We start from the raw sequence: 21,758 nt of genomic DNA on the forward strand, positions 1-21,758 counted from the left end.
ACTCTGGTTCCCTTAAAGGGTGCCTTGCAATAGGATGCATTAGGATACTAATTGCCTCTGGGATTAAGTGGGATTAAGGAAAAGCTAATGATGAGGTCCATCCCAATTCCTTTGTACAGTTCTGGGAATTGAAGTCTCCTGCTGTGTCAAGATTAATGAGCAATATTTTTTGGGAAGCAGCTTAACTCAAAAGGTGACTGTGTTATTTTGGATGTCTGCTGGTAGAAGAAAGCCTAGCTGTTGGCTGGAGGTGCAGAGCTGAGGTGATGCTGATGCTATTTCCATGGATGTAGACCCATCACTATTTCTGAATAAAGAATTATTCTCTGCTTTGGCCTCAGAGAGTTAACTTTTGCACTGGGCTGATGGCATGATTCAGTTGTACGTTTAGTTGGCTCTGCTCAATGTTATCACATGATCCTCTGAGAGTCCTGGTAGCAATTTCCCATTTAATCTCTCTTAGTAAAGAGGCACCTTTGCCCTTCTCCTGAATTGGACTGGATGTACAACAGGCTGGCTGCCTTACTGCTCGTGCTGTCTTGGTGGAGTCTGCTGGTAAGGATGGGAAGATCCCAGGGTCTGGCATATGGTTGTTTTGGGGTGTGGATTTAGACTGCTCCAAGAAGTGTTGGCCTCATGTGAGGTGAGGTGGCCTGGAGGTGTCGTGCTTGGGGGCGCTCCCTGGGGTGCTCTGAGGTTGCACAGGAGTGAAGCTTGTGTGAGCAAAGAAGGAACTGGGGCCAAAGCACTGCTTTGGTGCTCTTAGTGAAGAGGCAGCTTCATTACCTCATTGTTCAAAACAATAGTGTATACACTTGGTAGTAAAGGTCATATTTATTCTGAGAGGGCATTGTACAAATAATTCTAACTGATTTACTTCCAAATGCAACAAAAAAGGGAAAATTAAGTCAATTGCCTAGAGGGCACAATCAATGAAAATATCCCTAAATTCTTCACTGGACCTTCCTGACTTTCAAAGACAAAGGAGATTGGAGCACCTCTGGTGAAAACTCTCAACAAGGGTGGCAGAAGCTGTAAAGTACACACACCGGTTTTGCATTTAGAGAACTGAGAATTGAGAAAATAGTATAATTTAGGTATCCGAACATTTGTCCTTCTTTGAAAGTCTCGTTTTCATCTTTATGTTTAAATGTGTTGTAAATTTCCTGTTACAGAGTTTCTACATCAATTGCTATTGCTCTGTTGACTGTCATTGTAAGTTTAAAACCCTTTTCATGCTGACAAGTGTGTGATTCCATTTCTATGTCAGTCTGTCAACACTTCTATTGTTCTTTACAAATGACTTTGTCCAGGTGCCTTATTTTGGCAAAGGAATTATTCTTTATCCTCTGAGACAGAATTGGCTACTTATGTGATCAAATATTTCTTGTATCCACATAAACTTTTAAGACTGCAAGTGGGCATTTTCAGTGCAGACAGTATTAGAAAGGAGTTTAATACCTTTGGTAGGAAGGGACTTAACTGTGTCACCCTGCCTGAGCTCAGAGGATGTTCAGTCCCCTCATCAGCTCCCCTTCACTGTTGCTATGTATTGGTTCCCTAAATTTTAGGGTGTATGGGTGATCACTTCAGTGCTGGAAAGCCAGTAGGATCCTGCCCAGTGTGGTGAGGTGTCATGCGGGCTGAGGACAGGACAGAGTGGTCAGGCAGTGCAGCTGGGAAGCTGGGAGTGAAGGACTCGTGGGGTGTCCTGCAGCTTCTGCTCTTGCTTGCCTCACACCTGCCTAGAAATGTCTCTGCTCTGTGCACCAAGGTGTCAGGCCCATTCAGGGCTCCTTCCCTTCCTCCACCCGCCCATTGCCTACCCTTTCCCTCCAAATTGCAGGCTTAGGTCACTGTCATAATGTGATGTTTTCAATTTAATTGAAATGGAGTTTTCATATATGACTTAATATTGCATGCAGCAAATGTTTTTTATTTCCCTGTGTACATATTATATCGTATAAGAACATATGGTATTCATTTGTAGATGTGTCTCATAATGGGAAGTACAGCTGTCTAGCATGAGGAACTTGGTCCTGTAACTAAAAATCATGGATAGAAATACTCAGGAGTGCTTTAACATTGCTCTTGTTCTTCTGTACACAGTGTGTGCACACATGGCAAAAGAAAATATGAATTTGTATTTATAGAAGCATCTGCATGTGGATTGTCCCTTATTTCAGGTTTAATGTGTTACATGTGAAGCATTGTATTTCATTTTCCTTGATTATTACTGGGATCTGTAATTGTAGCTACTTAGTATTACAAATAGGTGCTATTTTTGCCCTGTTTATGCAAAGGAAAATGTCTGAAGTTGAAGGTGGGGATAGAACCTCTAGATTCATGGGGAAAGTTAAGAGTACAATGTCATTTTTACTTACATTTTTTGCTGGCAGTTAGCCCTCCGCTGAAGTGTTTTGTTTGGGAATGCAGAGTAAGAGTTATGGCTAATATTAGTGATGCAATGATGTTGAAAAGCTAAATTCACGTTGTTTCATGCAACTGATTGATATCTTCCAAAACAGACTGATATCTTTTTAGTACAATAATCATGGAGAATGTTATCAGCTGAAAAACCACATAGGGCACCTGTATGTTGACTTAGAAACCAGTATCTTTCATGTTCGTAAGATGTTGGTTAAGAAAGGGGTGTTGGTTAGGGAGGAAAACAAAGGATTTTCCTAAATAATTTATATTAAGAGTTATCATCTAGATAATTTGTAAATCTAAAAACAGACTTTTTTTTTTTTTTAACTTACTGCCTGTACTTAATATAGAAATACCAGAGTTCTTGCAGTCCCCATCTATATCCTCTTTGATGAGTGAATTTAAACTAAAGCTGGTAAGAGCTCTTCTGGCTTTCTCTTTTTTTTCTCATTTTAGTAGTAGCACTTTTTCTTTTCACCTGCAGAACAAGTAGTGAATGTCATATTTCCCTTTCTGACCAGACTTGTACGTTACCTCTTGCTGCCTTAAAGTATGACAGCAGTCTCCCCTGACCATGTTAAGTTTTCATGAACTCACTGCCTAGGTATCCACATGGAATGGAGACTGCTTACACCAAAAAGAATCACATTTAAGAGTAAAGAAAAAAAAAATGGAATGCTGTTAGTGGAAATGAGAAACAAGGACTACATATGTGAAATCACGATCAACTAATAATAAAATACATATGAGATGGGTTTTTTAGGATTTGTTTTTCATTTTGAACAGTTGTTTCTGTTAAATGATCGATATTTAATTTGCATGTTTTGTATATTTTTTTCTTAATTCCCAGTGTTCATTTCATGTCTGTTTTCCCTCTGTTGTTTGGTTTGTATTATGTTCTCTTTTTTTCACCCCCCTCCTGGAACAAAACAAAAGCTCTTTCAAATCCCTTCCATTGAAGTTTTGGTTTTGTATTCAAGCCCTGGTGCTCAGAGCTTGTGGACAGGTAGCACAGGAGTGTACTGTGTGGTAGGCTACCTTCCAAACTTGCACACAACCCATCTGTATGTTCAGACTGGTAGCTCTACATGTGTATTTTTAATTTGTAGGCGAAGGGACATACCAATATATACAACTACCAGTAAAGCTTTGCAGGGGCCCTGGTTGAAAAAAATACATGTTTTTATGCCTTTTCTGCTGATGTTCAGAAAACAAAGGTGGTAACAAAGGGTGAGAGGAAAGATCTGTGATCCTGAGCTGCTTTCTGCTTGCTTGGTTGTCTGCAGACATTTAAGAAGTACCCAAAAAAATGAGGAGGGAAGGAGTATATTAATGTAATTTTGTTTAGTGAGTTCCTTGCTTGGTCATAGGACACTTAGCCTTCGGAAGTGCTCATTACTGTAGGTAACAGAGCATAAGTTAGCAAAGGTCTGCAGTCCTCTTACTGCAGACAGTTCAGCTGCTGCACCCCTGGAACAGGTGTTTCCCAGGAATATTTGCTGAGAAGAAGGAATTTGGTAGGGAAGGAGACATTGCAAAGACTCACAGCTTTAGTGGTTGCCCTGAAAGATAAAAAGTAAAAGTGCCCTTTTCAGTCTTCCCTTTTGCTAAGGTGACAGTGGACTTCTCCCCTGCCCTCTTTGTACCGTGGGTCTGTGGGAAGGGGGTGTGGAGGAAACAGCTGGATCAGGGCACATCTGCATTGCCCTTTCCTCCTGCTGTGGCACGCCCAGCCTGGCTCCTACTAGAGGACTTTCTCAGGGCCGGTTTGCCTTGTGCAGAGAGGCATGTGCAGCACTTCCAGCTCCTCTGGCAGTAGGTGAAATCCCAGCCACCACTTTTGAAGCTGTTTGCAGACGCCGCTTTCCTTATGCTGTGTCTGAACTAAACCCAGATCGTCCATTCCTTGCAGCGTCCTTGAGGCCTCCCTCTCTCCTATCCCCTTGCCTTAAGCATCTCTCTGATGTTTTGCTTCTGAACAGATTTGTATCCCTCAGAATCCTTGAGTGCTTGCCCGCCTTGCACACGCTGCCCTCCTCAGCCCTTCCTGCTTCCTCCTGTCCCTCTCTTGTGCAGCTTCTCTGAGAGCACATTTATCTGCTTTGTCTGACTGGGTCTTTGGTGGTGGTTTGTTTGGACAATGAAAGCAGTTTCCTTACAAAATGTCTTTAGATTCCTGCATGAATGTCCTTGTTTGGGAATGCTCATAAAAATTAATTTACAATTTATTCTGAATGTAAGGATTATATTGTAATAAATTGACTATGAATGCATGCCAATTTCCTTCAAGCATAAACAAAATTACTGAATTGTGCTGCAAGCCTTATATTTGCAAGTAACAGGGTTATAGGCCTAACTAGGAGGTCCTTTAAAATGGTAAGAGCTAATGATTTTAGAGAACTAATTGCTTTTAAAGGCACAAAAGTAGCTCTAGTATCATTTCATGGCTCTAACTGTACTTTACTAAATGATCTTGGTATTTGCCAGGATATCTTAAATCGGGCTTTGTTGCCATGCTTATATTTTCCAGTGTGAAAAGAAAAATAAATTATTTAAATCTTTCCTCTCTGCCTCTCAATAATGGAATTACAAATACTGTATCTGTTTCACTTCCTGGTTTATTCTCTTTGATATTTGTGGAGCCTGAAGTGATCTCACACAGACTTTATTCTCTTCTTTCAATAAGATTAGTTCCAGTGGTTCTCTTAGAAGATTACAAAAAAAAAGTGTACTTTTAAAATGTGTATTATATGCTTGAGTATTTTCCCAATAAGCAGCATGAGGGTGGTTACAGGGAACATATTTTGCATATGTTTTTGTCATTGATATGAATTGTAGAGAATGAAAAGAATCAAAACTGCAGAGGAAAACATCTGTGCCCATATGAAGCCAGGTGATACAGAAGGCATTTGGAAGGAATGAGAAAGATAGGTCAGTTGACCATGGGACAGAGCCAAAAATGTCACGAAGGAGATTCAAGTGAGATACTTCCTTTCCTTATATACGGTAGGCAATTTTTTTTTTTTTTTTTTTACTTTAGGTTTAAACAATTAGGGTTGAATATAAGGGAAATATACTGTGTGTTTGTTGAGTCTGGAAATTGACTTCTATTTTCATTCAGTGGAACATGGGATTGTGTGAGCTTTTCCAGCTCTCCCAAAGGTGTGCATGACTTGCAAACTGGCTTCTGGTGTGGTGCCACTTTTGTGATTTTACCTATACAGGTCACTCACATTCCATTGTCCCCTTGTTTTCCCTTCTGGTGGATTTTACTCTCCCAGGAATAGCTGGTTTTCTTTCTGAAATGAATGATTTTGAAGAGAAATGGGTATGTATGTGCAAAAAATAGGAATGTGAATCCTAAGACTCTGAGAGTCTTCATTCGAATGAGAATTAAGAGGGTCAGAATGTCAGGACCTGAGACAATGTGGTCTACTTCGTTTTGTCAGTACAGAAGAAAAACCAAAACCAATTTCTTCTGGTACTTCTCAGTTTAGCTAGATTGTGATAATTTTATTGCAAGTCTGATAATATGTTATGTCATAATGGTTTTGGGTTTTAAATAATCTCCACATCTGAGTCCTTGCGACTCACCTTTCTCTAAAAGAAAAAGCAGGCTTCTGCATTTTATGGTTGGAGAATAAAGGTAAAAGCATGCACTGAGCTGGACAGCTTGGATACTGGAATGCAGCAGTCCCCCCCCCGAAAAAAGGAAATGCAGCTGGTGCAATCATTTTGTGGGGAGAGGCTTTATGGCTGTACTTGTCAATCCTGAATTCTTTCTTGCTTTGCGTGGAGTGGAACAAGGTCATGTTTTTCCTGAAACAACCTGAGATGGCATAGCAAATAACTCCTTTGGCAACTGTTCAAAAGTGAATATGTTATAGTTCTAGCCCGTCTTTTGTTAATAAATCATTTTACATCATACATCTTACATGGGGTGCCATTGATCTGTATCAGAACCACCAATCACAGGATATGCTGAGTTGGAAGGGTCCCAAAAGGATCATTGAGTCCAACTCTTGGCCCTACAAAGGACAGACCAAGAGTCACACCATGTACCTGAGAGTGTTGTACAAACACTTCTTTAATGCAGACAAGCTTGATGCTGTGACCACTTCCCTGGGGAGCCTGTTCCAGTGCCCAACCACTCTCTGGGTGAAGAACCTTTTTCTAATATCCAACCTAAACCTCCCCTGACACAGCTTCAGGTCATTCCCTCGGGTCCTGTCACTGGTTACCCCAGAGAAGACATCAGTGCCTGCCCCTCCTCTTCCCCTCACGAGGAAGTTGTAACTGCAATGAGGTGTCCCCTCAGTCTCCTCTTCTTCAGCCTGAACAGGCCAAGTGACCTCAGCCACTCCTCATACAGCTTCCCCTCAAGGCCCTTCACCATCTTTGTTGCCCTCCTTTGGATGCTCTCTAATAGTTTAATATCGTTCTTATATTGCCATGACCAAAACTGCACACAATATTCAAGGTGAGTTTATTATTCATTTTAGATAGAGTATGTATATGTATCGACTTACTATAATTATAATTTATCTCATCAGAAGTGAAAAACAGAGTCCAAATGGCTGTGTAGGAACATGAGGTCCTGTCAAAGGAAATGTCGTAAAATATTTTAATCTTCTTAGAAGTGCTGCATATAGTGCAGGCAGACTAAGTTTTGGCATCATATCTGGAATCTCCCATTTCTGGTGTAGTGGATTAGAATGCTAAGTGTAATAGCCTGTGCCATTGCCACAATTTCCTTCCTGTTTTGTTCAGTGGCAGGCTGGGGCTGGGAAAGTAATAAGGTTATGAAGGTAAAAACAATCTTATATAAATAGTGATGAGGATGTGGCTGGAAGCAATACAGTGTATATATATACACTTTTTAAACTTAGAGTCTGGCAACCCTAACTTTGGTCTGTTTGTATTTATTATTCATGGAGCGGTTTAAAATGCCAGTTGATGGGGTTTTCTGGATTTTTGGTTTTGTTGGGTTTCGGTTTTCTTTGTTTTTTGGGGGTTTTTTTGTTTGTTTTTTTTTTGTTTGGTTGGTTGGTTTTTTTTTTTGTTTTTGTTTTTGTTGTTGTTGTTGTTGTTGTTAATCTCCAGAGCAGTTTTGAGCAGGTATTAACAGCAGCTGATGGTATTACAAAAAAGCCTGAGAGACCTGATTTTCTTTGCTCAGCCTTTTTTATGCTCATTTAGAAAGTGAGTACTGTTTTATACCCTCTTTGCAATCATTTTGTACTCTTTGGAAAGAAAACAGAGCTTTGCCTCAGTTCTTGCTTCTCTGGCTTTTCTTTGGAGCTTAAGGGGGATTTGGAGAAGTTTGATTGCAGTTGACATTCAAAATGTTCCATAAGGTTATGGAGTAGCCAAAATGAAACTATTTAATTTGGGAGAGAAGGAATGCTAAGAGTCACTTCACAAAAAATACTGTAAATTACATTGCTTCCTTACTGTTATTTTTCCATGTTCTGTATGATTTTCCTGGAAAGACTGAATTGCAGGAGAGTTTGAAGTCAGTCATGGAAAGAGCAAATGTCAGAAAAGGTAGAAAAGAAAGGATGCAGCTGTTACAATGGGTGACAAAATTTAGGAGGCAGAATGAAAAACAGACATACAAGCCCAGACTGAAGTTTCTCTAATGCCTTGTAAAAGTTATTAAGCTCTTTAAAGTTGGTAAGAAATATTTTTGCATTGTTCTGGACATCGAATGTCCAGACTTGGGTCTTGCTCAAGGGTTACCTATTGCTTCTGAAAGGTGTGATACTGACTTTTGTTTGATGGAAGGTTTTAGCTATCAATTAAATAGAAACACTTTTTAATACGTTAAGTCTTGTAAAAAGATGAAGACATTTCCATTTGCAAAAAACAATTTATCTTCATTTAAGTGGTGTCACTATTCTATGGCTTTATGCAAAATTCAGTTATTTTAGGACAACCTGCTTTGATGGGCACATCAATTCCAACTTGATTTTTTTTTTAACAGAAGTCTTTGAAAAATGCTCAAAACTGCCCCGCAAAATGCTGGATACTGTGTGAAGGGATGGTGTGTCAAAAGTGTCTCAAACATTAGGTTGAAACCACTAGAATAGGTGATTTGGTAATAAAAAACTGCAGCTTTTCCTAGAAATCATGAAAAATTAGGATGCCCTTCTGGTAGGCAGCATGGCTATAGGAAGGTCTGGCAATCGCTTGCCAGGCCAGTGATCCAACCAAGAATGGGGAGCTGAAGCCAGGGAACTGCTGTAGCTGTTGGATTAGAGCTTTCTTGATTAATTCAGTTAAGTTTTTGCATCTTGTGGTGCTGCTTGGGTTCTTGAAAGCAGGGGAGGGATGGGGAGAGCTTTGGGTTTAGGAGCTTGACTTATTCCCACACTTCTTGTAGCTCAGCATTCAGGATGAGAAGTGGGACAGGAGATCACACTGTTTCCCTCTCCTTATCTGTTTAGTTGTTTAAATTAGATAGAACTTAAGAAGTCCTGTATTTATGTTTAAGGGCACAGCATCTCATGGATGCGACTGCTCCATAAATAGTTTTCAAAATGAACCACAGTACTCATAGGCATTTTTTTAGTTGTTTCAATCTAGCTAGCCTTTGTACAAACTTAAAATTACTTACACAGATTACTGTACTTTGTAACTCCTATGTCAACAAGATAATTGTTCTTTGAGAGTGCTATTTTATTTATAGCCACAGTGCTGGAGTCGATCACAAACCCACAACAGCAAAGCTTCCTTTTATCTGTCTTGCAATATGCCATAGGGTCAGATCTCAGTCTTTAACACTCAGTGGTCCAGTGGTGAAAGACTCCAGAGATCTGAGAATTATTCTTGTTTCAGTCTCTGATTTACACCATGAGTTTGAACAGCAGGCTTCACCTCTCTGAGCCAGCTACCCACCCCTTTTTTCTCCCCCTCTCTTTGTGTATCTTGTTTATCAGGTTAACACATCTAAGCATGTTTTGGTGTGATGTCCAGAATCAGTGAACTTCAGTATCAGCTCAATGTATGGCTGCAATAATACTTCTAATAGCTTTTATGACTCTCTTTGCATGGACATTGCAGAATTTGCTGCTGTAATGTAGCTGTAGCCAGATACGTTTTTGTTGTTTTGTGTAACTCTAAGTGCTAGTTTATTGTAGTGCCAGAAAATGCGTCTGAAGGGCAGCAGTGCTCAAGACATTGCCTGTACAAGAATTCCAATAGCAATGGTTAATGGCTAGGATTTAAAGACACTTTTAAGACCAAACATTGTATTTTAAGTGTACAGTTTAAGGATATGTAATAGTTCAGTTTGACAAATAATTACATCGCTTGATATTGTGGTTTAAGCCCAGCCAGCAATCAAGCACCACTCAGTCACTCCCCCACAACAGGACTGGGGAGAGAATCAGAAGGGTAAAAGCTGGAAAACTCATGGGTTTGCGACAGAGGCAGTTTAATGTGGAAAGCAAAAGCCATGCATGCAAGCAAAGCAAAACAAGGCACTAATTCCCTGCTTCCCATGGGCAGGCAGGTGTTCATCCATCCCCAGGAGAGCAGGGCCCCATCACATGTAATGGTTACTTGGGAAGACAGACGCCATCACTCCAAGTATCCTTTCCTTCCTCCTTCTTCTCCCCACATTATATACTGAGCATGATGTCATATGGTCTGGAATATCCGTTTGGGTAGTTTGAGTCAGCTGTCCCAGCTGTGCCTCTTCTTGGCATCCCTGCCAGCATGGCAGTACAAAAAGCAGAAAAGGCCATAACACAAAACCAATGACAAAATAGCAATGACAAACCCCTCTATATTATCAACCCTGTGTTCAGCACAAATTCAAAACACAGCCCCATCCTAGACACCATGAATAAAATTAACTACCCCAAACCCAACACACTTAATGTGAGTTTCTGTACTTTTACTGGTATTGGAAATTGGCTGATAAAAACAAATGTTTGGGAAACTCTTAGTCTTGTAGAACACTGAATTAAAGACAGTGTTTAAAACTCTCATATATTTTGTTTGGCAGCTGTGGAAAAGGACCATATCTGTTTAACCCCAAAGAGTTGAATCCAAATTGAGATTAGACCCAGTAATTAAGTTGATGGCCTTTTCCCTTGTTGCCCTCATGACACTTTATATAGGTATGAAAGTTTTTATTCAGGAAAGATCTAGGCCTGAATTTTGAATTCCAAAATTTGGCAAAAGTAGGTAGATAAAAGGACCCTGTACAGAAATTCCTGAATTGTAGGCTGAAAAGGTGTTTCCCTCTCCTCCCTTTCACTTGTGTTTCATCCATTGTTGCCTTTCTTTCCAAGAAGAAAATAACAGATTATAGAAACTGGTGTCTTTTTGCTTCATACTTGTACGTTATTTAGTAGCTGGATTTTGTCCTTTCCTAGAGTCAGTGAGCATTCCTGCAATAATCCTGTTAGAGGAACTGCCCATCTCTTTTAGCAGTGTTAATCTTTTATATTTGGTTCAACAGTACATTTGTATTCCCTAGTTTTTGTGACGATGAGTATCCTTACTTTTAGTATTTCTGCCTTTCAGTATATTTACACATCTAATACATGCATACACATATATATAGTATATAAGAATACCATGCAGTTATGGTGCCTATACAATTATGTTTTTGTGAAAGGTTATATTCAGATCCAAGATTAGTGGTTAGCACTACAAAAATTACAAAGGTTATATTTTTTCTCATCACTCACTGTTCTAGAACACAACATAGTCCTTCATTCTCAAGTGAGAAAAAGGGGATTAAGGACAAAATTAGCTTTCTGCAAAGTGAATTTATCTGAAATGTCAGTGGAAGTGCACCTTACTAACTGATTCATCTCTGGCTGTTGTAGTTTACATGTGACAAATATCAGTAATGAATTGCTAAAAAGGCAGTGGAACAGACGGGAGATTTAGTTTTCACAGGGAAGAAGATAAGAAATAAAGACAACTGCACTATTATAAAATGGCTTTTGATGAAATCAAAATCAGGTTGACAGAACTGGAAAAAACCCCACATTTTTATTATGGCATAAATCAGTGATTAATATAGAGTCATATTTTCTTAAAGGCTGAGAAAGGACACAGTTGGTCACAAAAGGAAAGGCTGTGAAGAAAATATTTGCATGCAGTTCTTCTCCCTTAAGTACTTGCCACATGAAGCACATCAGTACTTAGTAAAATAACCCAAATCTGGGTTTTTTCCTTGTAAATATAATGAATGGTGTTCATTAAAAAATTGTTTTTAATGGCTCCCTTCTGGAGGACCTGGAGTGCTTTGTCTCGCATCCTTGATGTTTCCAATAAAAAAATGCATCTCTGGTGGGTGGGACAAGAAGATTAAATTTGGTAAGACACTGCAATAACTATATTGAGGAATGAGTTTTATACCTGGAGGCTCTGTTTTGTACTGAGATAAACAGGCAAAAATCTCATCGGCTGCAAAGGGCAGTGTCTGAGTATCAGAGGTCAGAACTGACTGTGCCATTTAGAAATGAGAGTATTACACTGCTCCCTGTAAAGCTATTTGAAGGGTAAACTATTTACAAGTAAGTGAAAATAGATGGTAATAAGATTTTGATGAGGTTTGAGTGTGTTGTTAGTGAAGACCTTAATGGAAATACGAGTTTTCTGGGGGTAAAGAAACTGCTGGTGAATAAGCTTGCTATTTAGCAGTCTGAAATGCTTGAAAATTGGTTCAAGTGACTGCGTGTGTTAGCAGTACCTTACATTTTCTAGGGGAAAGAAAAAGATCTCCTTTAAGATACTTGTGAAAAGCAGCTGCATTTTTCAAACTTTAAATAGATAAACTGGACACCTGAAAACAACAATGTGCTGGAGAAGTAACCTGTTTTCTGCAACTTCAGTAATAGCTTTTTTTTTAAATGAGCTGTATTTATTTCCTACTGATAGTTTTTTGGAAAGGAGTTTTCTACAAAATTTCGAAGTTTGTAACATGGGGCACTTGAAATATTTTAAAAATAATTTTTAATGAGTCTATAAATGTGGGACTAATTATTTTAAAAAGATCTCTCACTTTCAGTTTCCTTATAATATTATTACTGATTGCTTTTCCCCTTCTCCTCTCTGTTGTTCTTGGCCTTAACATGTTTCCACCTCAGGATTTCTATTGTGTAATGTACAACAAGTGCTTACTAAGGATAAGTTTGGAGAAGGATTGAATTTAGTGGAAGGTCACAGCAGAAGACCCATGTTCTTTGCTCTTGTCAACAGATATCTAAAAATAAAATCTTAATTGGCAGCCTATTTTTCCATATGCAATGAAATTTTTAAATTATTTTTTCCTTTCTCATCTACACCAAGTCTGTGATATCAACACTGTCCTCATTATCCTCAAAAGGTCTTGTTTGTGCCTTTTTTTGTACTCAGGGAGAGGTTCACAGGAGAGACAGACATGAAGATGCCTGGAGCCACTGCTGTGCAGATTATGCACCAAATACTGCTTCATCAGTGTCTTTCTCTGGTGAAGTATGCAAGGCAAGAAACCTTGAACCAAACAAAGTGAAAACAAGATTTGATCTGCTCTGTCAGATGGAGCTTTAGCACTTGTTCTCTCCGAGCCTGAGCCTCTCTCTGTCCTAGCCTGCAGAAATGTGAACTGTGGCTATGAACATATGCAGATGGCTTTGAAAGGGTTTGCAGTCTGAACAGAAACTGGGGATAGGGAGTTGAGTCTGATGAGGGAAGACAAGGAATCAGTGAGCTGAGTGGGAGTGGTGTGGCACTTGGCTTGTGAGGAGCTCAAGCATTGCTGGGGTTGGGGTTGAGTCTGGCAGCTGAGAATGGGCCTAAAACAACACAGATATTGAAGGAGAGATTCACAGCAGAGTGGTGAGATTTTTACATGAATATTTCTCATCAGGATCCCCTGGTCATTGATGTCCGTCTGTCTTGGAGGGCTTTCACAACAAGACGTGGCAGAACTGCCTGCTCAAAATTAGGAGTTGCTGTATTGGTTTGTTAATGAGGGGTGGAAAGGTCACGCCAGGAGGAGCCTTACAAGAAAAGCCCCTTACGTTTGGTCGAGCAGAGCAGCCCTGTGACCAGAGACTGAAGGGCAGGGCACTGTCTCCGAGAGTTAATGGAGTGTTTGTGATGTACAGCAAATGCTCGTAGGAGCCTGAAAGTGGCCTTGAGTGCTCTGTGCGGAGTGTCAGCTCTGCATTTCAGGACGCAGGCTTCTCTTCTCAGAGACACAACTCAGTCTGGGAAGGTGACAAGCCTTGCTTTTATAGAAGGATTGGAGTAGCTCTGCGCTGTCAGTGTGGCACAGAGCCACGGCACATTGGAGCCTATCCCACCTCAGCCTGCCACAGCCCCTCAGAGTGCATGCTTGGAATGTATTCAGTCTGTTAGTTTTATTTTTTTTCATGGTGTGTGGTGGTGGTTAAATTTCAGCTGAGGTGGATCAGTGAGAGCAGGTTGTTCCAAAGGTAAAAGGCCACCCAAGAGCTGCTGAGTGGCTCCACAGGGTTAAACTGAGTGATGATAAGCTGAAATCTGACCTCCTTCAGGCAGCAGTGCAAATGTCCCGAGTGTATTTGTGAGAGAGACCCAGTCTGCCCTGAGCACCTCTAGCTGAAGGAGGAGGCAAGGCTGGTCAAGGCCTGGGAAGTCTGACCTGCTTTGACCACACTCAGCACCCAGATTGCCTGCTGGGGACACTGCTGTGACTCCATGAACATCTTTCTGCAATGGTCAATGTTGAATTCACAAGCAGCACAGGTCACACATGGGACACACCTGTCAGGAGAAGTTTAAGAATTGAGGTAGCTACACGGAGAAATTGTATTTATTGGGTAACATACACTAGTAGCATGATGCTATTGTTGCCATTGATGCAAAAGCTTAATGTTGTTTTTTTTTCCCCTGGGCTTTCAAGTAAGGGCAGGTTAAGCAATGGTGTTGAGGTGCATATTAGCTTGGTGATTAATTGTCATTTATTAACTTACACTTGGAGCAGAGAGACAGGATGGGTAGAAACTCATAGTCCTTCCATAAGGCTCTTTACTTTTAAAGGCAAAGTCCAAATGGTTAGTGTTTCTTATCAGAGAATCAGGCATGTCTGGTGTGAAAGGATTTGTGACTTGGACACGCAAGGAGCTTATCTTCAGAGAGAAAGGCATGGCTTTTTTACCTAGGGGCAGCTAACAAGCGTCAGTTGTCCTGAGATAAAATGTAAGGACAAGAGACTTTCGTTTTAATACTATATAAACTTGCCAAGTCAGCTAGATAGGAAGGTAGGATTTAATTTACTGTATTTACATTGTGATAAATTCACAATGCTTGGTCTTTGATATGTTTTTTCTCTAGGAATAAGTGGTATTTATTACTTACCCCCAAACCATGTCTTCTTTTTTAGAATATGGAGACAAATTCAGTCATATAGGACTCTGTATCTTCCTGAAATACAAAGAAGTGCTTTTTTTAATACAAGGAAGAATTTTGATATACTGTTACAGTAGTAGAGTAACTTAGTTTAGAAAAAGATCACTGAAGATCATCATGTCCAATCTTACCTTGACAAAAAGTAGGCATAACTCTGAAGTTAAATCAGACACTACTTATTTAATCAACTGGTACTCTGACTCAGTTTGTGGCTTTTGATTTGGTGTAGTTGACCCTAAGGGTGACCTGTAACTTCAGTGACATCATTACAACCTCTGTCCTTTTTAAGTTGAATTCTTTACTAGGTCAGTGGTCATTTTTGCCAGTGATGTAATGAGGTCAAAATGAGACCTAGAGGTTTCAGCTTGTTGTTTTTGGGGTTTTTTTCTAGCCACAGCTATATTTAAGATGAAAGATCCTTTTGGAAACCTTAGCAAATATACATTTGGCAGGGTGAACCAAAAACCAGTAATGTCAAACTATAAAAATGGTAAGCTTTCAGCCAAAGAGGCGGCAAGATAGAAACAAATAGTTTCTATGGTTTTATTAAACATTTGGACTCCCCAGTTTACTTCACAAACTGTAACTGCAGTAATTCTACATTGTCCTTTCCCAGCTGTAATTAAGGTCATAGATACCAGAGTAAATATTAATAAAAAATAAGACCAGAATAGCAAAGGGAAACAGTAATTTTACTGTCAAGCTGTACGAATTTAGGCAGGCAGAAAGGCACTTTTGCAAAATTCTTTAAGTGGTGATTCTAGGAAGACACATGCCATGAATTTTGTGGGCGTGACTGTTCAGAGTTGAATTAAAGGTTTGTGTAACAAGGATCACTTGAACTTGGATTCATTATTTACTTTTAAGACTGACTCCTGTGCTGTTCCAGATTGGGCAATATATATAGCAGAAAGAGTAAATTGAAAATACATTCCAGATACTCAAAGTAATTTTTAATATCTTGGTTTGCTTGTTGACAATGGTTTGCTTTGATACTTTGACACAATTCATGCTGCCTTCACATGTATTAATACATCCTGTATCTTAGGATGTTAACCAAGAATTTCATTTTGATTTATGCTTATAGCCGTCGCACTGGACAGTATACAATGAACCATGACCATTCCAAGAAGATCCCCGATGGAGCATCATTTGACCGCTCAGGATCCCAGGACTCCTTGGATGAACTGTCTATGGATGACTACTGGAAAGAACTTGAAAACATCCATGAAACCAGAGGAAATAATCACGAGGAACGAGTAGCACTTGTAGTGAAAGAGCCAGATGGTAATGAAATCCGTTCTGTCAATGTTCATCAGTTTGCTGATTTAGGGATTTTTCTTCAAGTCTTATTTCAAGAAATGGCACCCACCTAACACAGATCAAAAAAGGAGGTCACTCCTGAACATCTGCTTTGAAAATTCTGTTGCCTCTGATGCATATCCCCAGAAACAGGCAGTCCCCTGAAAGAGAGTTTTATCAGAGACAAGTAAAAGGCTGGTTTTCCTTTGAATGGTGTTTGCAGAATATCAGAAAGGTGCCTGTACTTGCAAATCACAACAATTGAAGCTTTATTTGCAGTTTGCTGTTGAACTAACTTACCCTTTCGCTCTTTGTGTATGTTGTTCGTTATTGTAGCTATTGTGGATAGAAACTTCACGCTTTAGAAGACAAGCCAATGATTAACCGGTTTAAGTTTAGTGAGTAACTTTCTACACTTGTAACTATTGTGATTGTTCAGTTGTTCTATTTTTGTTTCTCAGAAGCATAAATTATGGGCCACTCCTTGGGGCATGGACTTAGAGGTCAGGCAATTTTTTTTTTTTTTGGGTTAGATAAAAACAGGAGAAATGTCCTTAATTCCAGTTTTCTCTCAAAAATTATTTTTAACAATGCAGTGTCTGCGTCTCCCCCATTCTTACAAGAGACCCACAGTCTCAGTAAATTAAAATGTGAATTTGGCATTTTGGTATGGCCTCCACATAAGTGAGAAGAATGTGCTCCATGAGCTTTCAAAGGGATTTGCACTTCTGCCTCCCTAAGCACTTTGAAAAGTCACTGCTCCGAAGAGCATAGCAACGTGGCCCCTGGAGAAAGCAGCAAGGTTCCCAATCCTTGTGACCAGGGAGCTATGGGGCTTTCTGACGGAGACATGGGGCTTCCTCCAGAGCAGCAGAGCCCATCGTTCTGCAGTGCAGAACCTCTTCTCTTACTGCAGCTCACTGATGTGGATGTGCATTGAGGCTCTGCATCCCCAGCCCCACCATTTCCATTAGATTTATACATAGTCTTCTTCCTCCTGATTACTGCAGCTGGCTGGTGGGAAGCTGAGTGAGTCAGCACAGTTGAGTTATCAGCTTGAGCAAATGTTGTGCTCTTCACCTTGTCTAATGTGTAGCACCTCTCTTGGGCATGAGTACTCCTGAGAGTGTGGGATGCTGCGTCTGGCTGCTGGGCCTGCCTGGGTGGGCGCTGGCCTGAAACTCAGCCAGGCAAGGGCAAGGCAGGGGAGAGAGGAGATATACCTTGCTCACAGCTGCCCTGGAGAATGGGTGTAGCCCCTCTTTCCAGTCCTGATAACATAACCCGAGAGTCTCGTCAGAGGCTCAGGATTTGGCTGCACAGCCATAGCAAAATTCATACTTGAATTTTGGTGTCTGTTTTCTGGATGCTTTTACTATTAAGGTGCTCACTTGGATGTGCACTGAGCACAGTGGTAAAATGCAATCAATAGTGAAGTTGACATGCCAGCTTTGGAGTATTTTTAGATATCTGATAAATGGAAATATTGCTCGAACATTTGGGAGAGTAGTTGGCATTCAGCACAACCTCAAATGCAACAGACAGAACTTAATGTTTTTTAGAAAGTATCGTTAGGGAGATACAGATTTCAGAAACAGAAGTTTTGCCATTGGTGACAATATTTAATAGCTTTCTCTTCTTTCACATGCAGTGATCTGTCAATAAAGGATACCTTATCAGCTCTAAGACTATAGCAAAAATTGTTTTGTGGGCTGTCAGCTGGCTGGAGACCATGTCATGAGAACTGATGAAAAAATAGTATTAAGGTGACTCATGTAGGCTGGTTTGTCCTTCATTAAACTGAGCTAGTGAAAGGCTCTAGGATTAATGTATCAAGAAAAGTGGGCAGAATCATGTCAGTACGAGAGCTAAAAAGATTGAGTATTGAACTAAAAATCAGTGAAGCAGCAATGATCTGGCTTTCAGACTTCCCCATACACATTTTTATTTAGGTACATTTATAAAATGGTGTATGATTTTAATGGAAGTGCTATAGATAATTATAAAGATTGCCACATAGCAATCTGTATGGGATTATCTACTTTAAAAGCTTTGATATCATATATTAAAGCTTTTGAGGCTCTTTAGAAACAATAGCTTTTCTCCAAGTCATGACAGTGTAATTAATTCTTAATTGTGTATCCCCTTAGTACCTTTCTGTGAGTTATATTAACTATATCATGTCATTAACATCCAATGTGCTTGGCAGTAATTGAAAGCCAATGTTTGTGCCTTTTTCTCTTTGACATGCTCAGAGGGAGAACTGGAAGAGGAATGGCTGAAGGAGGCAGGTCTGTCAAATCTGTTTGGAGAGAGCTCTGGCGACTCCCTGGAAAGTGTGGTGTTTTTATCCACGCTGACCCGAACCCAGAAAGCTGCAGTGGAAAAGCGAATAGAGACTGTCACACAAACCATGAGGAAAAAAAACAAACAGCACCAGATTCCTGATGTCAGAGATATCTTCAGGCTACAAAATGACTCAAAGGGAAAAGTGAGTTCCTGTCGGTTGTTTTCTTTGATTCTGGCAGAGAGAAGAGAGGGACATGTATGGATTGGGGGAGAGCAGAGTGGCACATGGAAGGGTTATTTCAGATTTGTGTCTAACTTCACTGATTTCCAAGGGAATTTTTCACAAAATTTTCAGGAATGGTGTTTGTCCAGATTTGACATTGCATTAAGCATTTTTAGTATGTATAAAAACGTATGTATATTGGTCTCATCTTAAAGATGATGAATAAAAGGACCACTCCATGGTCAACATATTAATCTGAATTAATTTTCACACAGATGCAAAACTCGTGACAGCAATCACCCAAAGAGCTCCCAAAAGCCCACTTTTATCTTTAAGTGGTTACCTCTTACTTACTGGTGCATTTGTTTGTTTGGATTTTTGTTTTTAAAAAATAGGAATAAAAGGAACATCAACCTAACCTCCTTGGTTTTGGCTAGGTCTTTATGCCTATCACCTGGGGATGTAAGCCCCATACTAATTCTCAGGGCCTATGTGTGTATTAAACTGTGTATGGGAAGTTGCTCTGAAAGGCCCCAAAGGGTCCCAGTTTCCCATCATGGGACACTGAAGAGAATTCCTCTCCCATATACAGGAAAGGGGAAGGAGGGAAATGGGACTATGATTAGAATTCCTTTTCCATGGAGAAGGGTATGTGTCCTGTCTGCTCCCTCAGAGCACTGAGATCTTCAGCCATAAGGATGAGACCTGATGGAAGTGCATGACTGGTTTACCTGGCCTCAACTCCGTCCCTCATTCTTGCTGCTGACACTGCCATTCAGTGCAGTGGTTGTGGTGGTGGAAAGCACAGTGAATTTTGAGGGGGATTTAATTTCCTCCTTCCCCCAACCGCTTCCTCTCCTTCAGCAAATCCTTCTAAACTCAGTTGAAGTTAAATGTAGTGGGGGAAGTGGTGTGTTCTGGGGGCACAACTTCCCTTTCACTGTTCTGCTTTGCCTGTGGTTGCAGAAGAGATATTAACTCCATAAAAGCTCTCTGGGATCTGATTTGTAATTGACTCTACCTAAAAATTACAAGATCTAATAGCAGAGCAATTTAGGTAAAATGCCATGTAGCTTAAAGTGTTGTAATTTCTCTTTCAAGTGTGTTATTTCAGTAAAGCACAAGAAATATTCATGTTCCGGTATGTAAGCTACATACTGGAATTTTTGAAAATCCTACGTCACAATGTTAGGTAGATTTTTTTCTCTTAAACTACATGTTTTGATGTTGAAGACACCACTGAGAAGTCATGTAAACAGAAAATGATTGTAGGCATTTAAGATGTGTAAAACAAATGGCTGTTTATTAAATATAGAGATATTGGGGGAAAAAAATCCTTCTAAACTTGTCTCCTTGACAGAAATAAAGTAATACAAGTATGGGTCCTCAAACTTGTACTTCATTCCTTTCTCCAAAGCAAGATAATTCTTCAGAAATCATTGCTTGTGGTTATTCACCTAATCTGTCACTGAAAGCCTGTAGTTAAGTATTAAAGAATACACTAGGGTATTTTACCGTGTCCGTCAGCCGTAGAGAGGAGGAGAGAAGATCCAGCAGGCAGGAATTATGCAGCAAGATTGATTTATTTAATTATTTTACAAACTCTTTTATAGACTTTTTTCTTCATAGTCTAATTGGACAAGGATCAGCCACCCCTTGGGGGTGATTGGCTAAAATCCTAAAACACCCATTGTTTTTCTACTATAATATTTTCTACATCCAAATATTTTTCTACTATAGTATAAACAAGGCTTCTCAATGTTGCAGGTATTTCATTGCCTACATAACTCTGCTACCTCTTCTGTGTGAGAGAAAAGTCTCTCACGGACTTAGAAAATAGCAAGAAAATCCTTGCTAGCAGCATTTCTGTATCCACAGTGAAGTACCTTCCACTACCTCCCTAGGTAACGTCTCAGTGCTTTGTTACTCGCCCATCATTAGAAAGCTTTTTATGTAACAAAAGAGGACTCAAGCCACCTGCAGCTGTATGAAGTCATTCCAGTTTAATAATAGCCTCTGAAAATCCTGTAACCTCCCTTCATCTGGAGGAAAGCAGGAGGAAAGGTAAAACAATAGTGTTGATGTAAAACATCAACACAACAATTGTGTTAATTTTTCTCCTAAATTTCCTGCTATATTCCCAAAGAGAAGCTCGACTTTTGATACCTTGACAGCTTCCCAGTCTGCTTCTGCTACTTTGTGAAAGAGAGATAATTTTCTGGGCAGTCCTGTCAACTTCTTCATCCTCTCAAGATACTTGTTTAAAAAAAAAAAAAGGAAGTGAATATACAGATTGTGTTAATGGGAGAAATCTTTAAAACTTGTATTTGTCGTCTTGCTAAGAATGGAGTTATAAATTGCTTGAGTAAAATACAATTAGAAATACAGAGTGCTAAACATTCATTGTTAGTTTAAGTTGCCAAAAAGTAAAAATGATATGTGGGTAAAAATGTATGTGGGTCTATGTATACCCATATATATGGGCATAGATTTTCTACATGTTCTGAAATATTTTTGTCTATAGTAGGTGTCATCTAGTTCACAAAATGTGACACATCTTGAGACTGGGTAGGACAGCATTGTAGAAGGGAGAGGGTGGTTCAAATCCTTTCCCATTTTTCATCTCTTCAAAGTATCCTGATTTTGCTGTTGGAAATCTGAGCTGTAAGCACAGATATTAATGTCAGGCTGCCCTGTGAAAGGGATGGGATTGCTCTCTAGGGGAGGCAACCATGTCAGCTTTTTCAAGAGAAAGGAATTTGGTCTGAGTCAGTCAAAATGTCTCCTCCAGATTCCCTTTCCCTATCCTTTCCAGTGCAAACTACAGCTTCAGGTCAGAATGCATTTTCATATTCTTTGCCCCTCTGAAAAATAAAGTCCTTCACCCACTTAGCCTTCCAGGAATAAGAGGAATTGACTTAATTACTTCTTTTTTAATTACCTAGGTTTCAGATCCCCTTAGACTTTGGCAGGGGGTTTTCTGCTGAAACACAGAGATGTGCTTTTACATACCCCTGAATTGCAGGTGTGTGTTTTAATCCTGCACAGAGTCAAAGGACAACCATGCACTAGGTTTTTCTACAACCATGCACTAGGTTTTTTTAGCCATGCA

The 21,758-nt window shown here is 39.9% G+C and overlaps 1 protein-coding gene across 3 annotated transcripts in view; it reads left to right on the plus strand.

Moving 5' to 3' along the window:
* The window catches only part of ARHGAP18 (Rho GTPase activating protein 18), a 95,257-nt gene that overhangs the window by 39,884 nt on the left and 33,615 nt on the right, over window positions 1-21,758 (plus strand). For 2 of the 3 annotated variants that reach the window (XM_039569526.1, XM_039569525.1), the window contains exons 2-3: window positions 15,920-16,119; window positions 18,390-18,625. In XM_039569526.1, coding sequence (XP_039425460.1) covers window positions 15,920-16,119; window positions 18,390-18,625 — 436 coding nt within the window. Of the gene's footprint in view, window positions 1-15,919; window positions 16,120-16,470; window positions 16,533-18,389; window positions 18,626-21,758 lie in introns of those variants that run through there. The other variant, XM_010401874.4, reaches the window with a different exon arrangement.

Source organism: Corvus cornix, chromosome 3 (genome assembly GCF_000738735.6).
Source record: "Corvus cornix cornix isolate S_Up_H32 chromosome 3, ASM73873v5, whole genome shotgun sequence".
NCBI lineage: Eukaryota > Metazoa > Chordata > Aves > Passeriformes > Corvidae > Corvus > Corvus cornix.